Source organism: Physella acuta, unplaced genomic scaffold (assembly GCF_028476545.2).
Source record: "Physella acuta isolate Inbredline_101_S28 unplaced genomic scaffold, ASM2847654v3 ptg000378l, whole genome shotgun sequence".
Taxonomy (NCBI): Eukaryota; Metazoa; Mollusca; class Gastropoda; family Physidae; genus Physella; species Physella acuta.
Window position 1 is genome coordinate 11,464 of NW_026731897.1, and position 27,929 is coordinate 39,392.

At 39.1% G+C, this 27,929-nt stretch overlaps 1 protein-coding gene across 1 annotated transcript in view; it reads left to right on the forward strand.

Moving 5' to 3' along the window:
• The first annotated feature begins 1,541 nt into the window (after positions 1–1,541).
• LOC131941969 (pinopsin) overlaps positions 1,542–27,929 on the forward strand; it is a 36,028-nt gene continuing 9,640 nt past the window's right edge. Inside the window, exons 1-2 of the mRNA XM_059301605.1 lie at positions 1,542–1,777; positions 26,054–26,257. Coding sequence (XP_059157588.1) covers positions 1,543–1,777; positions 26,054–26,257 — 439 coding nt within the window. The 5' untranslated portion in view covers position 1,542. The remainder of the gene's footprint in view (positions 1,778–26,053; positions 26,258–27,929) is intronic.

The following is a 27,929-nucleotide window of genomic DNA, read 5'->3' on the forward strand; positions in this document are numbered from 1 at the left end:
CTCGACCCTTGTGCCCTTTATGATTAGATAATCTATTAATTAAAAAAAAGCAATAAAACGGAGTAATACTTTTGTGACATTTCTTAACAACGTGTAGGTTGGAAAGTTAATGGGGAGGGATGGAGTTGGGGTGGAGTTGGGGGGGTGGTTTAGGGGGTGGGGGAGTTGACGTGGGGGGTGGGGGTGGGGGTGGGGGGAGTGTGGGAATATATTGAATCCCCTGGCCAAGACAAGTAGGAAAAAAAATGAAGTTGTCGCGATGTATTGATCCCCGGAGAGGTTGACCATAAGCCCCCCCCCCTCCCCCCTCTGGACCAAATGACCGGAAGTCTCTTAACACCGTGTCTGTGACGTATGTACAGCCGGGTCAACAAGTACAGTTCGAAAGAAAATAGAGAAAAGCTGACTTAACCGTGCAAGGTCAAACTAGCCTGACCTACATTACCAAGTCGGAAGCCCGCGCGAAGAAAAGCCATCAAAAAACTAGCCAATCAGCTATGAGGGAACAGGTAGTTCTAACACAATTAGTCAGACATAATTAATAACCATGTCCATCGGGTTTTCTAGGGGAGGTGTCGTGGGGAGGGGAGACGAGGTGGGGGTGGTGGGTGGGGTGGGGGAGTTAGGAGGGAAATTTACGCGGTGACGTATGTGGCAAGGCACCATCAAATAGTTGAAGGCAAACCGACGTCACTAAGTGACTTTAACACTAACGCTTGCGTATAGTAGCCTACATCAAAAGTAACTGTGACTTATTACCATCAAATGGTTGAAGTTCAAGGGAAACAATGTCATTAAGTAACTTTAACACTTTCAAACTTTCACTTAAATGCATGAACGGTAAATTTAAAGTTCGCTTCAAGCAAAATAACTGTATGAAAATGTATGATAAGATAAAATTTAACGGGATAAATTAGAAAGTAATGCTATTTTGTAAACAAAATGTTTTAATTATAGAAATTTAAATTTGTAGTTAAAAGCGCAATTCATGTTTTTAAAGTAGTGTTTACTTTTACGTGCACATATAAAATACACATTGATATCGACTTTAAAATGGCTGGGAACATCAGGATAAAACGACAGATTCGGGTTTGTCAAGAGTCGTATGCCATGTGTAGTGTCGAATTTTAAAAAATAAAATACAATTCCCCCCCCCCCCCCTCTATCGGTCCATGGGGCAGTTGAAGTAGAGTTCACCTGTTTTAGCTACCTCGGCATAGTGTTGTCAGCAATATGCCCATTCGCTTTTACTTTCCTTAACGTGAGCCAGGTACCCATTAGAGCTGGGTAGACTCAGGGAAGTGCTACTACTCTAGCCAGGGACCCGAACTCGAGACTTTCAACCACGCCGTCACAGACACTTTATAATTGAAAGTTAAAAAAAAATTCAGCGAAATTTGTTCATTTTAACATTGAATCTATTTTTGTTTTCCCGACTTCTAGGATTAGTTCCAGTGGATAACTGACCCCCACAGTCCCAAGACCAGCCTCGTTCTGACACGCACCATGCAGAGCCCGGGGAGCGTCCAGATGGACACGACCATGTCCAGCGACCTGGTCACCGCTAGCCACAACGTCACAGGGGGCAGACACTTCGTCCCCCTGAGTAACGCCGGCTTCACCTTCATCGGCTGCATGCTCAGCTTCACCTTTGTCGTCGGTTCTTTCATCAACGCTCTCTGCCTCTTCGTCTTCGCTAGGAACCGTCGCCTTAGGTCGCCGACCAACGTCTTCGTGATGGCGCTCAATTTATGTGACTTTTTGATGTGTTTCATTGGTGAGTACATCATTATATTAGGCTCAATTTATGTGACTTTCTGATGTGTTTCATTGGTGAGTACATCATTATATTAGGCTCAATTTATGTGACTTTCTGATGTGTTTCAATGGTGAGTACATCGTTATATTAGGCTCAATTTATGTGACTTTTTGATGTGTTTTATTGGTGAGTACATCATTATATTAGGCTCAATTTATGTGACTTTTTGATGTGTTTTATTGGTGAGTACATATTATATTAGTGTCTATATTAGGCTCAATTTATGTGACTTTCTGATGTGTTTTATTGGTGAGTACATCATTATATTAGGCTCAATTTATGTGACTTTCTGATGTGTTTTATTGGTGAGTACATCATTATATTAGGCTCAATTTATGTGACTTTCTGATGTGTTTTATTGGTGAGTACAACGTTATATTAGGCTCAATTTATGTGACTTTCTGATGTGTTTTATTGGTGAGTACATCGTTATATTAGTCTCAATTTATGTAACTTTTTGATGTGTTTCACTGGTGAGTACATCGTTACATTAGGCTCAATTTATGTGTTTCATTGGTGAGTACATCGTTATATTAGGCTCAATTTATGTGACTTTCTGATGTGTTTTATTGGTGAGTACAACGATATGTTGGTGTCTATATAGGCTCAATTTGTGTGACATTTTGATGTGTTTTATTGCTGAGTACATCGTTATATTAAGCTCAATTTGAGTGGGTTTTAGATGTGTGTTATTGGTGAGTACATCACTATGTTATCTGCCAACATTTAGTTGACTGATATATTTTTATGTGGGTGTTTTATTTATACCCACTCCGACCACATTTCCTCTATAACGAGAAGAGCTAGATGCGACTTTATGCGTTTGTAATAAGCTTCTGTTCACTAAGAATTAAGGAACCTTATCCCTGGCTAATCCACAGTGAGTTTACTCAGAGATCACATGATCAACCCACAATATGGCTTATTGAAAGGTCCTCTGGCTTAGCCACAATATTGAAAGGTCCCACTAAGCCAAACTTCAGTGAATGAATTACAATCTATTACTGTGAATTTATATTTGCTTATATCAAAGTAAATACATTTCCAAAACCTGAATTCTATATGTGTCTCATATTTATCATTCATTTAAAAATAGAGAACGCAAGGATGTGAAACACAATATCATGTCTAAATAACACACTTGTTAACCCATGTTCGAGACTCATACAGAAATTCATGAAATTTACCTTGAGCCATAAACGACGTTCAAATCTTAAAACGGCATATTAACCCAATTTATCCCCAGCGGCTTATCAGCCCAATTTAGCCCACCTTCCCCTGTCTAGACGACATAGCAGAATGCCAATATACATCTACATCGCTCCTATCTGATAACTGAATTCCGCCGGTCCTGGATCCTAATTCCAACTTTATTGTGACCTAACCGCTGGTAATTTCCTCTCCCGTCGGTTTCTGGATCCTAATCCCAACTTTATTGTGACCACTGGTAATTTCCCCTCCCGCCGGTCCTGGATCCTAATCCCAACTTCATTGTGACCACTGGTAATTTCCTCTCCCGTCGGTTCTGGATCCTAATCCCAACTTCATTGTGACCACTGGTAATTTCCTCTCCCGTCGGTTTCTGGATCCTAACCCCAACTTTATTGTGACCTAACCGCTGGTAATTTCCTCTCCCGTCGGTCCTGGATCCTAATCCCAACTTTATTGTGACCTAACCGCTGGTAATTTCCTCTCCCGTCGGTCCTGGATCCTAATCCCAACTTTCTTGTGACCTAACCGCTGTTAATTTCCTCTCCCGTCGGTCCTGGATCCTAATCCCAACTTTATTGTGACCTAACCGCTGGTAATTGGATCCTAATCCCAACTTTATTGTGACCTAACCGCTGGTAATTGGATCCTAATCCCAACTTTATTGTGACCTAACCGCTGGTAATTGGATCCTAATCCCAGCTTTATTGTGACCTAACCGCTGGTAATTGGATCCTAATCCCAGCTTTATTGTGACCTAACCGCTGGTAATTGGATCCTAATCCCAGCTTTATTGTGACCTAACCGCTGGTAATTGGATCCTAATCCCAGCTTTATTGTGACCTAACCGCTGGTAATTGGATCCTAATCCCAGCTTTATTGTGACCTAACCGCTGGTAATTGGATCCTAATCCCAGCTTTATTGTGACCTAACCGCTGGTAATTGGATCCTAATCCCAGCTTTATTGTGACCTAACCGCTGGTAATTGGATCCTAATCCCAGCTTTATTGTGACCTAACCGCTGGTAATTGGATCCTAATCCCAGCTTTATTGTGACCTAACCGCTGGTAATTGGATCCTAATCCCAGCTTTATTGTGACCTAACCGCTGGTAATTGGATCCTAATCCCAGCTTTATTGTGACCTAACCGCTGGTAATTGGATCCTAATCCCAGCTTTATTGTGACCTAACCGCTGGTAATTGGATCCTAATCCCAGCTTTATTGTGACCTAACCGCTGGTAATTGGATCCTAATCCCAGCTTTATTGTGACCTAACCGCTGGTAATTGGATCCTAATCCCAGCTTTATTGTGACCTAACCGCTGGTAATTGGATCCTAATCCCAACTTTATTGTGACCTAACCGCTGGTAATTGGATCCTAATCCCAGCTTTATTGTGACCTAACCGCTGGTAATTTCCCCTCCCGTCTGTCCTGGATCCTAATCCCAACTTTATTGTGACCTAACCGCTGGTAATTTCCTCTCCCGTCGGCTGGCTTATGTTCTCACCTCCCCATATGAAGGTCCGATATCACAACAAAACCCTTGCAAGTTTCCGCGATGAATCAAGGTGATATACGAATCCTTAAGCCTCTGTGAACTTTGTTTGGTTATGCTAAGATTTGCTTTACTTAAACGATTCTTGTGGTACGGATAGGCCAGGGGTCGGCAACCGCGATGAATCAAGGTGATATACGAATCCTTAAGCCTCTGTGAACTTTGTTTGGTTATGCTAAGATTTGCTTTACTTAAACGATTCTTGTGGTACGGATAGGCCAGGGGTCGGCAACCTGCGGCTCGCGAGCCGCATGCGGCTCTTTTGATATCAAGATGCGGCTCTCCAGCTCCTTGAACAAACACTAATAATCTTAATCAAAAAATAAAATATTTGAAATAAGAAAAATATTAGTGGCTCTTTAAAACCAGGGAAATTTTGAAAATTGTAACATCATAAATTGATTTTTTTTTCATTTTTTATAAACACAATTTCTTACATATCCAAGTATAAACATCATTACGTCCAAACGGAGTTATTTTTGGACAGAACAAAGAAAATGAACCAACACTCTAATTCCCCGGAGGTAAAAGTTACATTCGGTCGTAAAACTAATTCTTACTTAACTAACCCTTGAGGATATAGAATTTCCCAAGTTAGCCACTATCTCTTAATACTACCAATTATTATTTCCAAAAAACAGATTAAAAACTAAAAAATTCCGCACTTTTTAAGTTATTATTATTGACGAGGATTAAAAAGAAAACCTACTTATCAAGATGCTAAAACTACAAGAAAAGAATACCCGCATTAGGGGCCGGATTATTAAAATTTAGAATAAGATAATTAATTTTTTTAAAGCGGAGAAAAAATACTTCAGAGTTTCAATTACATTTTAAAATAAAAACACATGCAACATGCGAGAGCTAAAATATTACAACTTTACTTTCCGGACATATTTTTAAAAATTTAGCGTAGAGAAACTTACTTGTCTAAATTATTTTGTGTGATAACAAAAAAACCATAACAATTTTTTGTTTTCTATTTTCCGCCAGATAAACCTTATAGATTTTTTTCCAACATGATAAGACTGTTGTCCCATATTTTAATGCAGACGGTTACAAGACTGATTTATAACCTAATGGATGCATAGACTAGAGTTGTGCAAGTCGAGTGGGTGATGCGTGTTGTTAGTTTAAGATGGCGTCGGACTTAGTTCTATTGACTTGTGACGATTGAGAAAGTGTTTGTGGGGAGCAGGCGTGGGGGGGGGGGAGTGGCTGAAGTCGGTTGAATCACGTTTGATCATCTCGAGCCGAAAAGTGTGGACAAATTAGTCCTGTGTCTTTGTAATTAGTGTTTTAGGATAAGAGACTATCATTTATATTATCTGCTGTCTTCGCCACCCCCCCCCCAACACACCCCTTAGATACGCCACTGGTTCTCTGTCACAGTTCTTTTCTCAAAGACCATATAGTTGCCACGTTACATATTAAACATCCTTATCAGAATCAGATGCCTTAAAAAACGAGAAAAATAAGTGAATGCCGCCTTCCTAGAACTTTAATGTTCATGTTACTTGTCACGTCATAGTCCTTTACTCTCGATTGTCATGTTTGTTGTCATTGTACTCTGTTCTCAAATGCCATGTTTTTGTCTTTGTGCTGTGTTCTCAAATTTCATGTTTCTTCGCATTGTACTGAGTTTTAAAATGCCATGTTCTTGTCATTGTTCTGTGAACCTAAGAAAAGTCCCACTTGCACGCCGCTGAGTTAAGAAAGTAAACATCGTAAAAGTACGACAACACAACAATCAAAGGAATGCACATCTGTACATGTGGGCCTCATGCTTTTAAACACGCGTAGGTCTGAGAGGTATATACGCATTTGAAGGCGGCACACTAAGTTTAGTTTAACCTTACCCCCCCCCCCCCCCACACACACACCCCGACGAAAGATCGTGTCTTAGATGTCAAGGTGTGTGTTAATTACGTTTGTCGACGTCAATTACTTAAAATACATTTCCTTAATTGCAAAAGCTTAGCCGCGTGTATTTCTAGCCGCGTGTATTTCTAGCTGCGTTGACGCGCAGGGCGTTAGGTGCGCAATACATTGTACTCTACCCGCCCCCCCCCTGCACCCCTATGTGTAACGCCCTTCATGCGAATGTACGAATTCTACATGCACTTTCCGCAATTACGTGTATAAAAACAGACGTCTAGCCAGCGATATAACGTAAGGTCGTGACGACAATCAATTATAACGCCGGCACAATGTTGACGTCATTTTCACAAGTTTTGTTTTTAACATAGCACTGCAATGTGATTTTAGCGTTTGTCGCACTCGTTTGTCAACAATACGGCCATTAATCATAAAGTAAAGGTCGGAGAAGTGTGGAAATTTACGACACAAAGTAGGCCTACACGAAAACAAAAACTACATTTAACTTCAGTTGTAGAATCAAAGTGTCGGTTAATGCACATAAAAGAAAATACAACTTTATTATGTAAGTTCAGTAAGTTCTATACAGGAAAGTAGAGAAATGACAAAATTTACAGGGTGTATTTTAAAGCCACCCCAAAAGGTCGACTAAATCGAAGTTTAGCCTCTTTGAACTTGTTAGTTCTAAGGGCAGTACCCCTTGTGACATAGTGTGACGTTGCGACACATTAGACAGACAGCGATACATACATCACCTTCAAAGATCTCTAATCAAGTACGTGTTAGATCTGGTAAAGTACTCAGTACAAGGATCGCTGCTACCAACAGATAAGATATGCGACATATACAAACACCTTCAAAGATCTCTAATCAAGTACGTGTCGGATTTGGTAAAGTACTCAGTACAAGGATCGCTGCTAGCCAACTGACAGGAGATGGATGGTGAAATATATAACATGAAGATTTAATTGTTTATTGTAACTAATTTTATTCTTTTATAAACCTATGTATACCAATTCATAACCACTCACACTTCCTTACATTAATGTCCTTACATACACATTAATGTCCTTACGATTGTTTACGGACAGCAAGTGGTGGAGTGGGGAGGGGGGGGGGGGTCGCCGCACACCTCTCTCATGACGTCACTGCCCACCGGCTAAAGCGGTGTTGTGGATCTCCCACTACCTTTCACTCTTAGTCACACTCTCAATAATGTCACATGACATTTAATGTCACATGACATTTAATGTCATTACTTCAAAACAAATGTAAGTAAAAGAAAAATAATTCACAAAATGTCGCAACAATAACAAGACAATAATAATCACAACAAAATAAAAAAAATATAAGGGTACATATTATATTTAAAATACGCTTATATCTTACAAGTGAGTTTTTGCTGATTAAGACCACCCCCACCCCCCTCCCCCACTCACCACACTGTCGTCACTAGAAATCTGATCCCTGTAAACAAATTATTTCTCCCACAAATAAAAATAGCTCAACCTAATTAAATGCTTTTTCTATTTTATTTGTATTTTTAAAATTTAAATATTAAATACGTCACAATTCTTTAAGTGTTTCTTCTAGAAATTTAATTCCAGGAGCAGGAGGGAAGGGGGGGGGGGCGCTTGAAACTTTCGAGTGGGATAAGGGGGTGGGAGGCACTTAAATTTCAGAAGGGGGTGGTAGGCTGACACGTGTTAAAGTATTTATTTTTTTATATATGGTATATAATTTCTCCATTTGAACCAGGGGAGGGGGGGGTAGATGTGCTCACGAGGGGGAGATGTGTGTCTACCTCCTCCCCCCCGCCCGCCATCGAAGATATGCTGAATAAAATGTTCATGAACATCACCCCCCCCCACCTCCCCGCACATTGCACAAGTCTGACCCACCCACTGCTCAGATTGTGACGTCATTCAAATGTCTGCACGTTTTTGTCTAACCTAATTTTTAAAATTATCATCTTGTGGAGGGAGAGGTGGGGGGGGGGTGTAGAATAAAACGTATCGACACAATAAAAAACATAACTCTATATCCAACCTTCGGAATGCCACTGTTTGAGCGAATGTACGCAAGTGTTTTTATTATTTTTACATACACTGCCAAATTTTTAAAAACAAATCACTCAATATTTCATGAAATTACTGATACAGATACGTCACTGTCAATTAGATCTGTCTGGTTTAAGTGTATAAAAAATATTTTTGAGAATTCTAAAACAAATGAAGCAGCTGTTCAATTATTCATGATGATGAAGAATAGTGTTATCTCAGGGCGCCACCTGTCTCATAGAATTAGATTTAAGACAATGATTGAATACGTCTACGTGTTGGGATAATTGAAAAGATTTATAAGTCAGGTGACATTGTCTTAATGATTTCACTTATGTTTTTAAGGGCCTGGATAATTGAAAAGATTTATAAGTCAGGTGACATTGTCTTAATGATTTCACTTATGTTTTTAAGGGCCTGGATAAATGAAAAGATGTATAAGTCAGGTGACATTGTCTTAATGATTTCACTTATGTTTTTAAGGGCCTGGTGATCGAAATTTATCTAATCTCGTACACATATTGGCTCCCTTTGTACGCATCTCAGCTACTGATGTACACATTTTTTTCGTTGCATGCTACATTTTAATAAATTTCAAGCTATGAATGCACATATGATAAGTCGAATAATACGAACACATCATAGATCCCGATGTACACATTTTTGCTTTCGAGTAGGCTACACATCTTATTTTTTACACACCTTTTTACACATCTAAACTCCATATGTACACAATCTTAACTCCGGGATTACACATTGCAGCTCCGTAAAAATAAAGTACAGGTAGGCAGGTAGCATCTGTTTCTGTGAGTTGAAGGGGTTTGTGTGCACAATACTATGCCCAGCTGTCTTTACTTTAAGCGAGTCAAGTACCAATCAGTTGGGTGGAATCAGGGACGTCATACAGGTTCGAATCCGGGAAAGTAATCACACCGACCTCGATTTCCCACATTTTTTTCGTTCTTAATTTTAGTGTTGAAAGGGATTTCCTCCAACACAATTAAGTATTACGTGTCAACTGGTTTTGCGCCATTGAGACCATTGACTCAGATTTTAGCCTGCTTTTCCTTTTGGATTTGCTTCCATAGCCTTTGTCCAACGAAGAACAAACTACAAGGCAGCAGTTGATTTTGGAGTGGATGTCCCCAACCTCATCTGCCTGAGGGTTCGAACTCGAGACTTTTCGGTTTATCAACCACGAGCTTTACCAACTCAACCACGCCGACCCTTCTCCCATATTTTAACTCCGGAGATTAACATTTTAGCTCATAATATAAATTGATCTTAACTCCGAGTAGTCTGAATTATCTTCCGGTAACCACATTTTAGCGTTTTTTTTTGTATACAAAGGTTACACACGGTCGTTTCGAGACTATTGTTTTGTGCGGCCTTTACGGAATTTCAAACTTTGGGAATCGTGACCACAATATGACGACGCCCATATGGACTAAACGTAACTACAATAATAGTTCATTTAACTGCTGTCTCATTGTTTACACTGGTTTGGGGGTAAACAATGGTCAGAAGGTCAGATGAAAGGTCAGGTGACAGTGACATGGTAGGGGAGGGGGAACTATTAAACGCGCGAAAAACACAAGACAACTGCGCATGTTCGGATGTCTGCACTAGATCGTTTGGAGCGAATCATTGTAAACAAACACTCGGAATCACGAAAACAAAATTAAGCAGAAGTGGTAAACAATGTTCGGCCTTTTTTATTGTCGTCTGGTAGAAAGTAGGTCAAGCTGATTGGATGTAGGTCATGACGTATAGTGCATTAGATGTAGAAATAAATAAATGACGTATACAGCGTTACACCATCTGATGTAGTTTATGACGTCATATAACTCTCTTCTTGTTCTTCGTTCTTAATTATAACGTTGGAAGGCATTTCCTCCAACGCAAGTATTACGTGTCAACTTATTATGCGCCATTTAGGCAGTTGACTTCAATTTCAGCCTGCTTTTCTTTTTGGATTTGCTTCTATAGCCTTCGTCCAACCAAGAAAAAAAAACCACAAAGCAGTATTTGTTTGATTTTGGAGTTGTCTCTCATAGATGGGTTGCTGTCCCCAGCAATCTAGCCTGATCTGCTTGAAGGTTCGAACTTGGGACGTCAAATACGTTATAGGCCAAAGCTATTCAGAAAATGTAGGTCACATTGAGAAATAAATTAACAAACTTCTGTAGGTAAAGATACACATTTAAATCACCGCTCTATTGTTATTATTAAGTTGTTTTGTTAATTACCGATGCGAAAGTCCCAATAGTTTATATATATATATATATATATATATATATATATATATATATATATATATGCCTATATAATGTATCACCAAAAATGTATTTCATAGCCTACATCCAATTAAAATGCTAGATCGAGGCTACTAAATATTTTATTCATGAGTTAATTTTGCTATTACAAAACCGTTAAAAAGACGTTTTTAAATTTAAAGTGCATCTCTTAAAAATAGTTAAACTAGGTCGAACACCTCCTTTGCTGACGTCATCAAAACCATGTAACTGAAAACGCAGATCTCGTGACTGTAAAAATAAATTTGATGTAAATTAAAATTTCTTAAAACTATTTAATCTGAAGAGTTCCTTATTACGGAAATTAAATGACTGTATGTTCATACATTTTTAATAGCTCTAGTTTTTATCTAATGCCTTCCTATTGCGCGGTGTCAAATTCTCATGTCCTTTCCGTGGCTCGCAAGACCTGGATATTTTTGTAGTTTAAATGTTCATGTCCATTCCGTGGCTCGCAAGACTTGGAATATCTTCCAGGTTTCCCATGTCGAGATTAATGTCCAGACAATGACGTAACCGACGCCAGATTAACTGCTCGTGAGCCTCGCCATTTCAGACACACAGCGAGGGTCAGCAGACGTTACAATTTGAGCTCGAAAGACAAATGTTGCATTTACGCTACAGACGGGAGAGCTTAATCTTTGATTTAGACAAAAAAAATCTTAACCTTTTGATCTGGAGAAAAGAAACATTTTTTTATCAGAGACGGACAAAATTTACCTTTTGAGCTAGAGAAGGATAAACTTTACATTTTGAGCTTGAGGTGGATAAACTTTACCTTTTGAGCTAGAGAAGGATAAACTTTACATTTTGAGCTTGAGGTGGATAAACTTTACCTTTTGAGCTAGAGAAGGATAAACTTTACATTTTGAGCTTGAGGTGGATAAACTTTACATTTTGAGCTTGAGGTGGATAAACTTTACCTTTTGAGCTTGAGGTGGATAAACTTTACCTTTTGAGCTAGAGAAGGATAAACTTTACATTTTGAGCTGGAGGTGGATAAACTTTACCTTTTGAGCTAGAGAAGGATAAACTTTACATTTTGAGCTGGAGGTGGATAAACTTTACCTTTTGAGCTAATGAAGGATAAACTTTACCTTTTGAGCTTGAGGTGGATAAACTTTACCTTTTGAGCTAGAGAAGGATAAACTTTACATTTTGAGCTTGAGGTGGATAAACTTTACCTTTTGAGCTAGAGAAGGATAAACTTTACATTTTGAGCTTGAGGTGGATAAACTTTACCTTTTGAGCTAGAGAAGGATAAACTTCATGCACTGGCCCATATATATATATATATATATATATATATATATATATATATATATATATATATATATATATATATATACGGCTTAGTATATGCTATGTAAGTATGTAAAGATGTCCTTTCGGATCTTGTGATCCACGGGGCAGATAAAGATTAGTTCATCTTTTTCTGCACTATCCTAGCACTTATTACTCACACTAACGTAACACTAACGTCATACTAAAGTCACACTAACGTCACAATAACGTCACACTAACGTCACACTAACGTCACACTAACGTCACACTAACGTCACACTAACGTCACACTAACGTCACACTAACGTCACACTAGCGTCACACTAACGTCACACTAGCGTCACACTAACGTCACAATAACGTCACACTAACGTCACACTAACGTCACACTAACGTCACACTAACGTAAGTCAGGTACCCATCCCATCCTAGTGGGCATGGTCTTCTCCGGATTCGAACCCGTGACCCGACCACACGATTTTCTATTTCAGTGAATCAACGTGCATTGATCCCAGCTTTTCTGTATAATTTAGTTAATCACAGCAAACGTTACATTAACTGAGTTTTTACGTAAGGAGTCTTTTAAAAAAAATATAACAAAACTGCATTTCTATTGCTTTGAGAAAAGCCACTAATGGCTTATGATTATTGAAGACACTTCCGCCTTCTCTAACATGGCGACAAGAAAATGGGTTCGTTAACTACCACATCCCGTGGGGCAGGGGATAACAAGTCCAACGCAACACCCTGACAAATTGACTAATAAACTGACTATGTGGGGGTGGGGGGAGGGAGGGAGATCGAAAAAAAGAAATCGATAGTTAAACTCGCAGACGACGACAGTCATTCTTCTTCGAGTCCCTAAAGCTGTTTTCAACTCCCCCACCCCACGGGCGCCTGTGCCATTGTCTGCTTTTAGAGTTAGGTCAGATTAACCTTTTAACCTTTGTCGTAGTTTTAGTTAACCCCGTCAGTCGGTATAAATAGTCTGTGTTGCCCTGTATTTCTTGGGAGGACGGTACAAAAATAAAATTGAGTGATGTTATTACAATAAGTGGTTGAAAGGAAAATGTTGAGGCCTAAAGCGTAGCATGTTTGAGAAAAAAAAAAGAAATGCAGTTGAAATAATCATGAACAGTAATCCTGAACAGTAATCATGTTGTTGAGTGGTTTAAAAAGACGGTGTTGCCGAGCGGTAAAAACCGCTTTTGATAGGTCGAAAGTTTCATGATACGAACTCGATCAAATAAAAATAGATTGTGTGACTCTTTCAATGATTGTGTGACTCTTGTAACCATTGTGTGACTCTTAAAATCATTTTTTTATTCTTACAATCATTGTGTGACTCTTACAATAATTGTGTGACTTACAATCATTATGTGGCTCTTGCAATGATGGTGGGACTCGTACAATCATTCTGTGACTCTACCAACTATTGTGTGACTCTTACAATCATAGTGTGACTCTTGCAATCATTGTGTGACTCTCTTGACTCTAGAAAGCATTGTGTGACTGTAGCAATCATTGCGTGACTCTACCAACCATTGTGTGACTCTACCAACCATTGTGTGACTCTTGCAACTATTGTGTGACTCTACCAACCATTATGTGACTCTACCAACCATTGTGTGACTCTTGCAACTATTGTGTGACTCTACCAACCATTGTGTGACTCTACCAACTATTGTGTGACTCTACCAACCATTGTGTGACTCTACCAACCATTGTGTGACTCTACCAACTATTGTGTGACTCTACCAACTATTGTGTGACTCTACCAACCATTGTGTGACTCTACCAACCATTGTGTGACTCTACCAATCATTGTGTGACTCTACCAACCATTGTGTGACTCTTTTGACTCTTACAATCATAGTGCGACTCTTGCAATCATTGTGTGACTCTACCAACCATTGTGTGACTCTACCAACTATTGTGTGACTCTACCAACCATTGTGTGACTCTACCAACCATTGTGTGACTCTTGCAACCATTGTGTGACTATACCAATCATTGTGTGACTCTTACAATCATAGTGCGTCTCTTGCAATCAGTCTGTGACTCTACCAACCAATGTGTGACTCTACCAACCATTGTGTAGACGAGTGACTCTAGTACCGGACGTTGTAAATAAATCACTCGACAGATTTTATTAGACCAAGTCAATCAATACACTTTAACTAAATCCCTCTGACAGACTAGTGGCAACTAAACCACTTAAAGTACTTAAACTTGCCGGAGAAGGATTTGTGTTTTCTCCTGATTGCTGAACCTTTGAACAGCTAGAACAACACTCGCTTGATACTGTTCTATTCTACTGGGTTGTGGCCTTTCATTGTCTACAATCTTTTTATCCATCGTCCGTTGTCGGATAGTCATGTCAAATCTGATCACTGAGAAATGTAGAATGTTTATCTCTATCGCTGGGATTAGAATTAAGCTTGTTTGTTGTCTGGGGTTAATGCTATAACAAATGTTTTCGATTTTATCAGCTAGCAGAGTATTTTTGAGCGATAATCGCATATATTATATAAGTCGGACGCTGACGTAAGGTCTATAATAGGTGTAGGCTAGTAGAAGATGAAATATAACAAAGGAATGTACTCCGGATCTGACATAGCCGTAAGAAGTTTGCTGCCAGAATAAAAAGACACGCCCACCACAGGAATTGCCGTGGGCAAATTCAAAAACTGACCACCCAGGAAATACCTCAGGAAGTTGATGACAGGGACATAAGGAAGATGGGTTACCACTGGGGACAGTTGGAGAAACTAGCGCAAGAAAGATGGGTTACCACTGGGGACAGTTGGAGAAACTAGCGCAAGAAAGATGGGTTACCGCTGGGGACAGTTAGAGAAACTAGCACAAGAAAGATGGGTTACCACTGGGGACAGTTGGAGAAACTAGCGCAAGAAAGATGGGTTACCACTGGGGACAGTTGGAGAAACTAGAGCAAAAAAGATGGGTTACCATGGAAACAGATGGAGATACTAGAGCAAGAAAGATGGGTTACCACTGGGGACAGTTGGAGAAACTAGCACAAGAAAGATGGGTTACCACTGGGGACAGTTGGAGAAACTAGCGCAAGAAAGATGGGTTACCACTGGGGACAGTTGGAGAAACTAGCACAAGAAAGATGGGTTACCACTGGGGACAGTTGGAGAAACTAGCACAAGAAAGATGGGTTACCACTGGGGACAGTTGGAGAAACTAGCACAAGAAAGATGGGTTACCACTGGGGACAGTTGGAGAAACTAGCACAAGAAAGATGGGTTACTACTAACACTAGAAAGATGGGACACAACTACTGTAACTACTTCAGAACATTGTTGAACGCTCATCGCAAATAATAATATAATGTTAAGCGCCGAAATATAAAAAAAGAAACAGGACTGAAGACAGTGGAATTAAAAGACTTAATGTGCCCTATGTTGGATGTATCAAAACGTTAACTTTTATAAATATAACATTGTTCTTGGGTGGGTGAAGGCTATGGAAGTTCAGCACGTCTAGAAAGAAAAGTATGCTGGGGTCGGAGTCATCGAACCATATACGCATTACATATTGACACCTTCTACTTTATTATGTTGGAGGGGGGGGGGATACACTACTCTATAAAAAGTAAAAACGAAGAATAAGAACAAGTTAATTATATACAAAAGGACATATAACTTTTCTCTAATTTCAAGATAATCTTGTAAGGTATGATATTGGAATATACACATTTGCGAAAAAATGCATGAAAACATCGATTTAACACTAATCCTGCTACTAAAACTCTGACATTTAAATCGAGACGAGAAACATAAAACAACTATATTAAATTTTCTCATTCCATTACCATTAATTTCAGCTTTTGTTTACCACATCGCATCTCATTAAATATTCACGAGTTTTGTAAAGCGAGCTAGGGCGATGCTTGATAACAGAGGTTTACGATAGTATCGTTGCTAGGGTGAGGACTTGCTGAGAAGACCAATTTAGATTTATGGTCAGGGCTAGGGTTTAATGCTAGGTTGTGATACTATTCCATGTTAGAGTTACCGTTAGGGCTAGGTCAAAGATTAGGTTGTTATATTATTCAGTGTTCCAGTTATGATTGGGATAGGGCAGTGGCGTAGCGAGGTCGGGTGTCACCCAGTGCGGCACTTAATGGTGTCACCCCCCCCCCCAGAGGCGTAGCGACCCTTCCCGGGGGCAAACTTTCAAGTTTTCGATTTGCCCCCCCCCCCCCCTCAAACTTTCGATTTGCACCCTCCCCTCAAGTTTTTCTCTATATATTTTGCTATTTTTTGCCTTGACGTCACCCCCATAAATGGTGTGACCCGGTGCGGTCCGCACCCCCCCCCCCCCGCCCCCCCCCCCCTCGCTACGCCTCTGGGATAGGGTTAAAGATTAGGTTGTTATGTTAATCCAAATAAGAGTTATGCTCAGATTTCGGATCAAAGATTAGGTTGCTATATTATTCAGCGTTCAAGTTATGGTAAGGGCTGGGTCAAAATTTGAGTTGTGCTCAGGTTTCGGGTTAAAGATTAGGCTGCGATGCTGTAAAAAACTAACTCGGATAGCGCCCTACTGATGTTTAATGGTGTACCAGTTACAGACAACGCCTTAGGATGAAATGGTTTTAGATCAGGGGGTGGGGTCAAGTCTGATTGACTGTCTGGTGACGATAACACTATCAGACTGGCACCAGGCTTGTAACAGACATCAGAGGAGGGGATAATCGTGTCGGGATCGTGCCTGGTGACAGGTGGCAGTTAGGTGACGTCATGCCAGACGTCAAACCACAAAATGGCACTCGTGTGACGATTTGGCTTCAGGGTAATAGTATTATGGCGGGGGCGGGGGGATTTTACTTGTTACTTAAAGCGGTCAATTGCATTAGTTTCGGTGCTAAAAGAGAATGGGGACAAGGTTTAGGGGGAAGGGCTGGGTGATTAGATGTGGGTGGTATAAGTAGTAGGGGGTGGGAGAGGGGGTAAGTTTGAATGGGAGCATTTTTGGTGATGGAAAAAGAGGATTGGATATCAAATTTGTTTGGAATGTCTGTGGCTTTGTTAGGGGAAGGGTGGTAAAAAAGATATATAACGTGTTTGTCTAGATAAGTAAGGATGGTATATATATATGTATATATATATATATATATATATATATATATATATATATATATATATATATATATATATATAATAGGGTTTGTCTAAATAAGTAAGGAGGCTTTGTCTAAGAATGTTGTCAAGTTTGATTAGAAAGTCCACCACTGTTGGTCAAACTTTGATTAGCTGAAACATTTTAAATCATCGATAAAGTAGGACGAAAATAATGAAACTGGTAGATTTAAGTTAAAGAAAGATTTGTTTTCTTATTACACGAGTCTATAGGAATATCTTACACCAACTGTGTCATGAAAACATAACGAACCATCAGTTATGGAGAAATCAGCAACTCTCAGTTCCATGGACTATACTAGCCTCAAGGCTACGAAAGACTATGTTTTACTTCAACGCTAAAGTTACTTATAGGAGAGCATGTAATATCACCCTATCAAACCTAGTCAACACATAAAACAGCTGACCGTTGTTTTTTTTATAGTGGGCAGAAAATCATTCTGAAACTTGAGCACTACATTCATAAGCTATAAACGCTCAATGGACTTGATAGGTATATTTTAATTACGAAAGTAATTACATTGAATGAATGTAAAGTTAACATTATTTCTTAGATTTTAAATCCAGGACAGCCGCAAAATAGATTCGTATAAGATAGACTCAATCAATTTTAAATCGAGGTAAATTTGGCAAAGGGAATTTCCAGATGATTTTTGTCTGGGAATAGCTGAAATGGAAACATCAGCTCCTATTAAAGTTAACGTCATCGGCCTTGATGATAGACATTCGAGACATTTCAAATGTCCTCTACACACTTCCGGTTTAGCTAGAGGAAAATGTAAGCACATTTCGGAAGACATTTCAAAAATAAAGACAGTTATAATAATATGCTTTTATATATGCACTAAATGGATGAAATAAAAACTGTGTCGGAACCAGAAAAAAAGACTCCCCTTCCCCCGCAATTTTTTCCACCCATATATATATATATATATATATATAAATATATATATATAAATATATATATATATATATATATATATATATATATATATATATATATATATATATATATATATATATATATATATATATATATATACATATATATATATATATATATATATATATATATATATATATATATATATATATATATATATATATATATCTGTTAGTACTCTGTCTCACTTAATTTTAGATTTATTATTTAAACCTTTTCCCAATTTAGTAAATTAACCTATTTCTACGCAAGGTATATCCACTGTGAGACAACAAATCACACAAAAATATGTTCTAACACATTTCGGGGTTGATATAATCGTGTTTTAAAACCGTCTCTATCTTATTTATACCCGCCGTAAATTGTGAAACATAATACCTGGCAACCCTGCCCAAGGTATCTAAACACGGTTGTTTGATAAGTTTAAAGTTTCCCGCGCTAGATTTATTCTTATGTTTTTTTTTTCATTTATATTGATAGTTTAGAGAACGTTCCATTTTTATAGCTGTCATTTTTATTTTAATAATAATTAAAAGAAAAAAAAATGCTTTTACATTTTTTAGTAGAAAACTATTAAAATGCGCTTTTATTAGACTATTTAATGAGGTGTTATAGGTCATGAAAGAGGTTTGAAGGTTTGCTCATGTAGTTTATTTTTCTACGCAACAGTGTGTGCTAGTTACTCAAGAACTATCACTGTTGTATAAAATCTTTTTTTTTAAACCATTAGTCATTAGTCTATCAAGTTGCACCCCCCACCACCCATATTTTGTTATTTTTGGTCGGATTTTGAGCCCCTTAAACTGTCTGGGTCATGTTACTGGTTTTAAGCCCTAACTATGTTTTGCTTTGTTGGGTGAGCTATTGGTTTTGTGTAGAATGAAATCGGGCTTTTAAGTAAGGGCTAATGGTAGTGTGCACTAATGATGTTGGGCTAATGAGTGCTAATGAAAGTGTGCCCCAAAGTTGCTGGGCTTTACGGCTATAACTATTAAAACTAAGAAACAGATTTATTCGAACGATGCTACCTATCTAGTAGAGACGGCGTGGTCGGGTGGTAGAGCGTACAACAGCTAACTCGAAAGTCTGGAGTTTGAATCCCGAGCTCCAGTCCGTAAGACGTCTCCGAAGCTACCCAACTCTGGAAAGGTAAAGTAAAGGAGGCTGGAGTTAGTACATCACACAATCTCACTACATATGCTGCATCTAAAGAAAGAGTTGAACTCTACTACACCCGCCCCGTGGGCCGAAATATTCAAAAGGGTACTATACTTTAAACAAATCTAGTCAATTTTTTAAACTAAATCACGAGTTCCTCATTCTTACACATTCTACAATTTATAATAGCTTTGAGAATCTTAAATGTACATAGTTATTCAAAGAAATTAGCATTTTAATCCCCCACCCGTCCAAAAAAATCTTATTTGTCCCGCACATTACGGTATTTCTGAAGACATCCCGATTTTCCAGAATATTTCCCGAATGTTCCCAATAAATGTCCGTAACTTTTGTATGCGCCCGTCCCCTCGTCCCGAGCCCCGATTGTTCGATGAAGCACACAAAGACCTAACAATGCTCTAATTAAGTACACGTCTGGGGGAATAATGCTTCATTTCTTTTGATATCTCAGACTAAACTAGGTCACCCCCCAGTCGCCCCCACCTCCCCATGGTCTGGAGGGTATAGACTTCCAGTATAATACAGTCTTCAGCACAAAGCATTATAGGTGGGTGGGGGGGGGGGGGGGGGATGGGGTTGTGAGATAGGAAGGGGGGGGGAGGCAACATTTCGTCATAAACTAAAGTAGTTTCTCAGTGACGTCAAAGGCATACAATCACATGGAGTCTCAGTGAGTGGTCTGAAAATCAGTTCAAATAATCCAACGTGTTCAAATATTCCAACGAGTTCAAAGACCCCAACTAGTTCAAAGATCCAAACAAGTTCAAAGATTTCCTTTAAACGAGACGGTATTGTTTTACCTGACTAAAAACTATTTAACCGACAGGAAGTCCTTAAACTGGGTTAAACATAGTTGCACTCGATTTTATTCACAGATACCTGAGACATCATATCAGAGCATTGAACCTTAATCCAACACGAACTTCAACAAAATCTTACCTCGTATTAAAGCATAAACACGACTTTTATTATTCTTTACGACACAGAACAGTAGAATAACCATGGCAAAAGTCTCATCTAAAATAAAAACACCTACATTTACTGAAAAATGATTGAATGCATTGAAAAATCGTGTGTGGGGTGTTAATTTGTTACTAAAATGGAAGGAAGATGAAAACAGAATGTGTCTCAAATTGGTGATTGAAGTTGGCGTGTTATATCATCGTTTTTACATTTTCTAACTCAAAAACAATTTTAATGGATTTATTTGTATTAGATCTAGTAGACTTTACGTGGCTTTAGGCATTTTTCTCTGATTATGCCAATGATGAATGAACAACACTATCAAATTCTGATCATGCGTTTGGGTTTCAACCTGAGACATACTTACTTACATACAAATACAGGTATTTAATATCAGCTAGGATAAATGGAAATGAAGTTGTGTTTAATAAATTTGTGTTTTATAAAGTTGTGTTTTATAAATTTGTGTTTCGCAACGTTGTATAAAGTTGTGTTTTATGAAGTTGTGTTTTATGAAGTTGTGTTTTGTGAAATTGTGTTTTATGAAGTTATGTGTTTATCAAGTGTTTTATGAAGTTGTGTTTTGCAAAGTGGTGTTTTTTGAAGTTGTGTTTAATAAAGTTGTTTTATGACTTTGTGTTTTATAAACTTGTTTTATGAAGTTGTGTTTCATATAGTGTTTTGTGAAGTGGTGTGTTTATCAAGTGCTTTATGAAGTATTGTTTTATAAAGTTGTGTTTTATAAAGTTGTGTTTTATAAAGTTGTACAATGTTCTTTGATGAACCAACCGAGTCAGAACTTTTCAACTCTCCCCCCGGGAAAACCTTCGATCAGAAACTAAAGGAACAGTCAGACGGATTTAAACATCAGGTTACGGGCGCGTAGATCGTCAGTGGGGTGGGGGGGGGGGGACGGACGAGTGACGTTAAGTCTCGTGCTGTCACTGACCGAGTTGTCGAAGCGAGGGGTTACGTGTGTACTGACACATCACCCGTTTGAAGTGGCTCTTTTGTTCGTGTCAGTTGGTCTTAGTGTCACGACAAGCGGTTATCATGTAGAATTATGTCATACTGTCATGTCATACAATTTTTTAAGTCAGTCGTTTGAGGCAATTACGACATACAGTTATGTCAAACAGTTATCAAGTTATATAAACATGTCGTGAAATCATCCCAAACAATCATCTCATACTATCATGTCTAATAGTCATGTCATACAATCATGTCATACAATATTTGTATACAAGCATCTTATACAATCATCTTATACAATCATCTTACACAATCATCTTATACAATCATCTTGTACAATCACCTTGTACAATCATCTTGTACAATCATCTTGTACAATCATCTTGTACAATCATCTTATACGATCATCTTATACAAGCATCTTATAAAAACAAGTCATACAATCATGTCCTACAATCATCCCATACAATTATCTCATACGATCATGTAATAAAAATCTTGTTATTATGTCATTTCATACAGTCATAAAATCCAGTCATGTTATACAATCATCCCAAACAATCATGTCATAAGTCATATCATAAAATCATGTTATACAAGCATGTCATTAAGTCATGTCATACAGTCATGTCACTCCCATTCCCTCTTGCCAATCAGTCATGCTCAACCCACAATGCAACACTTTCCTTTGAGCGCATCAAAAAACTTGAGCGAATCTGCAAGTCATTTCAATACATTATCAGACCGTCACATTTTAAGTGCTTCTCTCTTTCATGGTTGAGCGATTTTAATGAGTTCATTTCTGTGAAACACAAACAGTTATCTCATGTGCACCAGGGTAGGATCTGAAAGTTGGATCTAGACTGAGGATTTTCTGTCTTTGTGGTGTACTCAATGACCTATTAGATGAACGTGCAACTGTAGTAAGTGATGGCGAGGTGTGGTAGTAGAGCGCACGACAGCCATCCCGAATATTAATCCGAAAGTCTCGAGTTCTAATCCCGATGTTAAGTCTGTAGAACGTCCATGAGTCCATCCAGCTACGGTGGGTACCTGACTCAAAGAAAAGAAAGGCAGTCAGGTATAGCAGTGACCATGACACACCGAGGTTAGATATACAGGTTAAGTTCTACTTTACCTGCCCCATTGACCGTCTGGTTTGAAAGGGTAGCTTGACCTTTTTCTTAGGATTAAATACATACTAGGATTCACTTCAAGCTGAGTTAAGGAACTTTCTGGATCAAAGAAGCTCTACTGGAATACATCCTTAATTACAGGAGCAGGCCTCTCTCGTATAAACATTAACTTCTCTCTCGTATCCACATTAACTACTCTCTTTTATACACACTTAACCACTATCTCCTATCTACATTAACCACTCTCTCCTATCCACATTAACCACTCTCTCCTATCCACAGTAACCGGTCTCTCCTATCCACATTAACCACTCTCTCGTATCCACATTAACTGGTCTCTCCTATCCACATTAACCACTCTCGTATCCACCATAGTTAGCCTCTACGCGTCACGTAAAACACCCACGCCCATATACTTTAGGCCGTACTAAATTACTCTCTAAAATACATACGCTACAAAAATAAGAACAAAACAAAACACTATGCAACAGAGCAAAACAAAACACTACAAAAAAAAAACATTAAAAAATAAAATAGCAAAGCTGAATAGCTAATGTAATCGATAAAACAGAACGATTCGCTCATCCTTTAATCTTGTAGCGGTCTGTCTTTTGTTGTGTTTGAAAGCAAATTATTATTAACCAGTAACATTGTATTGTGCTACTTATAGAGTTGTGAACAGTGGATTCTAAAAAAAACAACAGCAAGCGGTGTAAATGAATGTAAATATGAATGAAATGGGGGAAGCGTGGTGAGGAAGTAGAGCGAGTTATTGCCAACTCCGAAAGTCCCAAGTTCGAATCCTAGACAAACGAGACTAAATAGCTAAGGACAAAAACTCATCTAAGAGAGAAAACTCCGAAATCCAACAACCTCAACCTTGTAGATTGTTCTTGGGTGGACTAAGGTTATGGAACCGAATCTAGAAAGAAAAGCAGGTTAATCTCAGAGTCAACATGACTTATGACGCAAAACATGTTAACACGTAAATCTTAATTGTGTTGGGGGAAACCCCTTCAGTTGTACAATTTTAGAACAAAGGAAAAGTGTATGATACGACAATGTCAGTAAATAATTATCTAAAATAATCTGCTGTCATTTACTCTCATTAATTTGATTAAAAAAAAACACAAAGCGTCTAAACAGGAAATCCCAATTAATGTAATTACCCTAATTAATACGCACGTCAAGCATTTAAAATACCTTTACACCTTTTGTTCAGTGTATCCCTCTAACGGAAAAGCTCCCGCTGACGTCATCCCAATCACCTCTACCTGATCCCTTTAGCACCTGAAGACCGAGACTTAATTTTAGCTGCACCGGATATGACGATAGAAAGCGAAAACGGAAGTAGTTACACAATTAGAAAGTACCGGATTAAAAATGGCTTTTATCGCTAACTGACATTTCCTGTTAGGGTGGGGTCAAAAACGTTCAGGATTTTATTTTTTTCCTCGCACACTATTGGTGCAAATTTTCAAATCCGTTAAGAAAATTTATTGCAACCTTTAATGAATGTTAATGAGATTGCAATACATTTATTTCTTAAACGGTTTTGACAATTTGCAACATGCAATGCATGTTTCTAATGCTGTCTTTAAGAAAGATTTTAATTACATGTTGCTTCGTTCAGATGTTGGTTATGCTGGGATGAGGTCAAATACTTTGTTGGTTATGCTGGGATGATATCAAATACTTTTTTGGTTATGCTGGGATGATATCAAATACTTTGTTGGTTATGCTGGGATGATATCAAATACTTTGTTGGTTATGCTGGGATGATATCAAATACTTTGTTGGTTATGCTGGGATGAGGTCAAATACTTTGTTGGTTATGCTGGGATGAGGTCAAATACTTTGTTGGTTATGCTGGGATGATATCAAATACTTTGTTGGTTATGCTGGGATGAGGTCAAATACTTTGTTGGTTATGCTGGGATGATATCAAATACTTTGTTGGTTATGCTGGGATGAGGTCAAATACTTTGTTGGTTATGCTGGGTTGATATCAAATACTTTGTTGGTTATGCTGGGATGATATCAAATACTTTGTTGGTTATGCTGGGATGAGGTCAAATACTTTGTTGGTTATGCTGGGATGATATTAAACACGTTGAGCTACCCTGTAACTGATGAGCATTAATCAAGGATATGTATATGCTAAACCAAATGTCTCTAATTCCAAAGCCCTGGCAGATTAGGCTCGATAACTTGGTACATCAACTCTTCCAGGAGAGTCAACTCAAGAATGAAACAACTGCTGCCATGTAGTTTGTTCTTGGTTGGGCAAAGGCTAAGGAAGCAAATAAAAAAAGAATAGCAGGCTGAAATCGGAGTCAACAGCCTAAATTTCGTATAAGCAGTTGACACGTATACGTAATTGTGTTGGAGAGAATCTCTTCCAACATTAAAAATTAAGAACGAAGAAGAAGAAGCGACACCTATTTCGCTCCTAGTTTCATATTCCACTCCAGGGTCACCTCATGTATTTTTTATATTACCTGAAGATTCCAACTAGTTTTAGACAGAGATTAAACCTAGTGCCTTATTAGTCACAGTACAAATACAAGGCCAATTTATCATCCAATGTCAAAACAAAAACCATGTCCGCGATACAATATGCCGTGATACACTCTAAGATTATCCATGATCTGACTTGGGTAGGCTAGATGATTATATTTACACATGATGTATAAACATATTAATCATTTCCCGACTTGAGATAGAATGATGCAAATTTTATCCCTTGTAAGACAACTATTATAAATCCAATTATAATTGTTATGCATAGAAAGACAGAGATAATATAACAGGACACTGTAAAAGTACTGTATGAATAAAGTGACAAAGTAATTTATACAAATTAAGAAATCAAAATCCGTACAGTTTGGTGTTGCCCCACCCTGGGGCTTCATCTTCTGACCCACTCGGCGTGTATGACGGACAGGAGGGAGGGGTGGGGGAATACGATCGTCTTGCTGGGGAGGAGTGGGGAGAATACGATCGTCAAGGGGCCGGGGGAGGAGATCTTGTAATTGTGTTCCACTTGACGCCCCAGGGTCATGTGGATGTGGAAGTCCGTGGGATGAGGCAGGGTCTAGACATATGGCATAACTACAGTGTGCACAAGTGGGCTGTTGTCTAAGTTAACAGCGAGGGTTTAGATCACTTGTACTCGCGGGCTGTTGTCCATGTTAACATGGGGGGGGGGGGTGTACCTTAGGGTCTATGTACATTTTGTTGTAGCTAGTCATTGTGGAGTTGTTTGAAACTGTAGGCTCCCAGTATGCTAACCTTTGACCCCCCTCACTCTTTTCAATAATTCGCCACTGGCTTTAAGCCATTGTTTGTCTTAAGCAAAGAGAGAGAGAGAGAGAGAGAGAGAGTGGGAGAAAGAGAGAGGGATGGAGAAAGAGAGGGAGGATGAGAAAGAGCATGCAAGAAAAAGAGGAGTTAGATGCATGGAGAGTGCGACTGAAAGAGAGAGAGAGAAAGAGAGAGAGAGAGAGAGAAAGAAACACTCTGAGAGTAGAGAGACACCCTCAAAGATAATGACATACTTTCAGGTATCCCAATGGCCATGACGTCAGCGTGGTCCCACAGGTGGATCTGGGGCGCCACGATGTGCGACATCGAGGCCTTCATCGTCTACTTTCTGGGCCTAGCCTCCATGTACGTGCTCATGGCCATCGCCTTTGATCGCTACATCGCCATCAGCAAACCGCTGATGGGAGCCAAGATAACCAAAACACTGGCATACATCTCTTGTGGTGAGTACATTACCCGACATACACCTGACATTACCTGACATACACCTGACATACACCTGACATAAGCCTGACATACACCTGACATTCACCTGACATACACCTGACATACACCTCTAGTGGTGAGTGCATTACCTGACATACACCTGACATACACCTGACTTACACCTGACATACACCTGACATAAGCCTGACATACACCTGACATTCACCTGACATACACCTGACATACACCTGATATACACCTGACATACACCTGACATACACCTGACATACACCTCTAGTGGTGAGTGCATTACCTGACATACACCTGACATACACCTGACATACACCTGACATACACCTGACACACACCTGACATCCACCTGACATACACCTGACATACACCTGACATACACCTGACATACACCTGACATACACCTGACATACACCTGACACACACCTGACATCCACCTGACATCCACCTGACATACACCTGACATACACCTGACATACACCTGACATACACCTGACACACACCTGACATCCACCTGACATACACCTGACATACACCTGACATACACCTGACATACACCTGACATACACCTGACATACACCTGACACACACCTGACATCCACCTGACATCCACCTGACATACACCTGACATACACCTGACATACACCTGAAATTCACCTGACATACACCTGACATACACCTGACATACACCTGACATACACCTGACATACACCTGACATACACCTGACATACACCTGACATACACCTGCCATACACCTGACATACACCTGACATACACCTGACTTACACCTGACATACACCTGACATACACCTGACATACACCTGACATCCACCTGACATCCACCTGACATACACCTGACATACACCTGACATACACCTGACATACATCTGACATACATCTCCTGTGGTGAGTACATTACCTGACATACACCTGGCATACATCTCTTGCGGTGAGTACATTACAAAAACCTGGCGACCAGTTCTTGTGGTAACTAGGTCACCATACACCTAACATGATGGGTAGATCACAATACTTCTGGCATACACATTTTATTCAACTTCATGTTGATTGTACGAACATACTTTTCGATAAGTAAACAATCCACACTGGTGATAATGTATGATTTCACGACATATTAATAACTACCTAACACATGTATTTGTAAATAATTACTATAATAAATGTGTGTTTCGAAGTATTCAGAAAAGCAAGCAATCCTAGCATCCAAGATTAATCTCTACCTAACAATAACATTTGGTCTCATAAGACACGAGCAGTAGCGTAGCGATGGGGGGGGGGACATATGTCCCCGGGCGGCGACCTTAGGGGGCGCCAAAATGGGTTGGAAAAATAAATTGAAAGGTTGAGTGGGGTGCAAATGGAAAGTTTGAGGGGGGGGGGTTTGCATATCGAAATCTTGAGGGGGGGGGGGGTGCAAATCGAAAAGTTGGTCCCCGGCCGCCGGGAAGGGTCGCTACGCCTCTGGACACGAGTGTTAAAAAGTTTTGTCTGTGTATTTTGTTTATTCCAAATATAAAATGTTATTCAAGACTTAATTTTTTTATAAAACCTTCAGACTATATGCTGCATTCTTAATATAAAAAAAAATAATATTTTGAATCTAAAACATTTGGAATCTTTTTCAACAAAAGTACAAA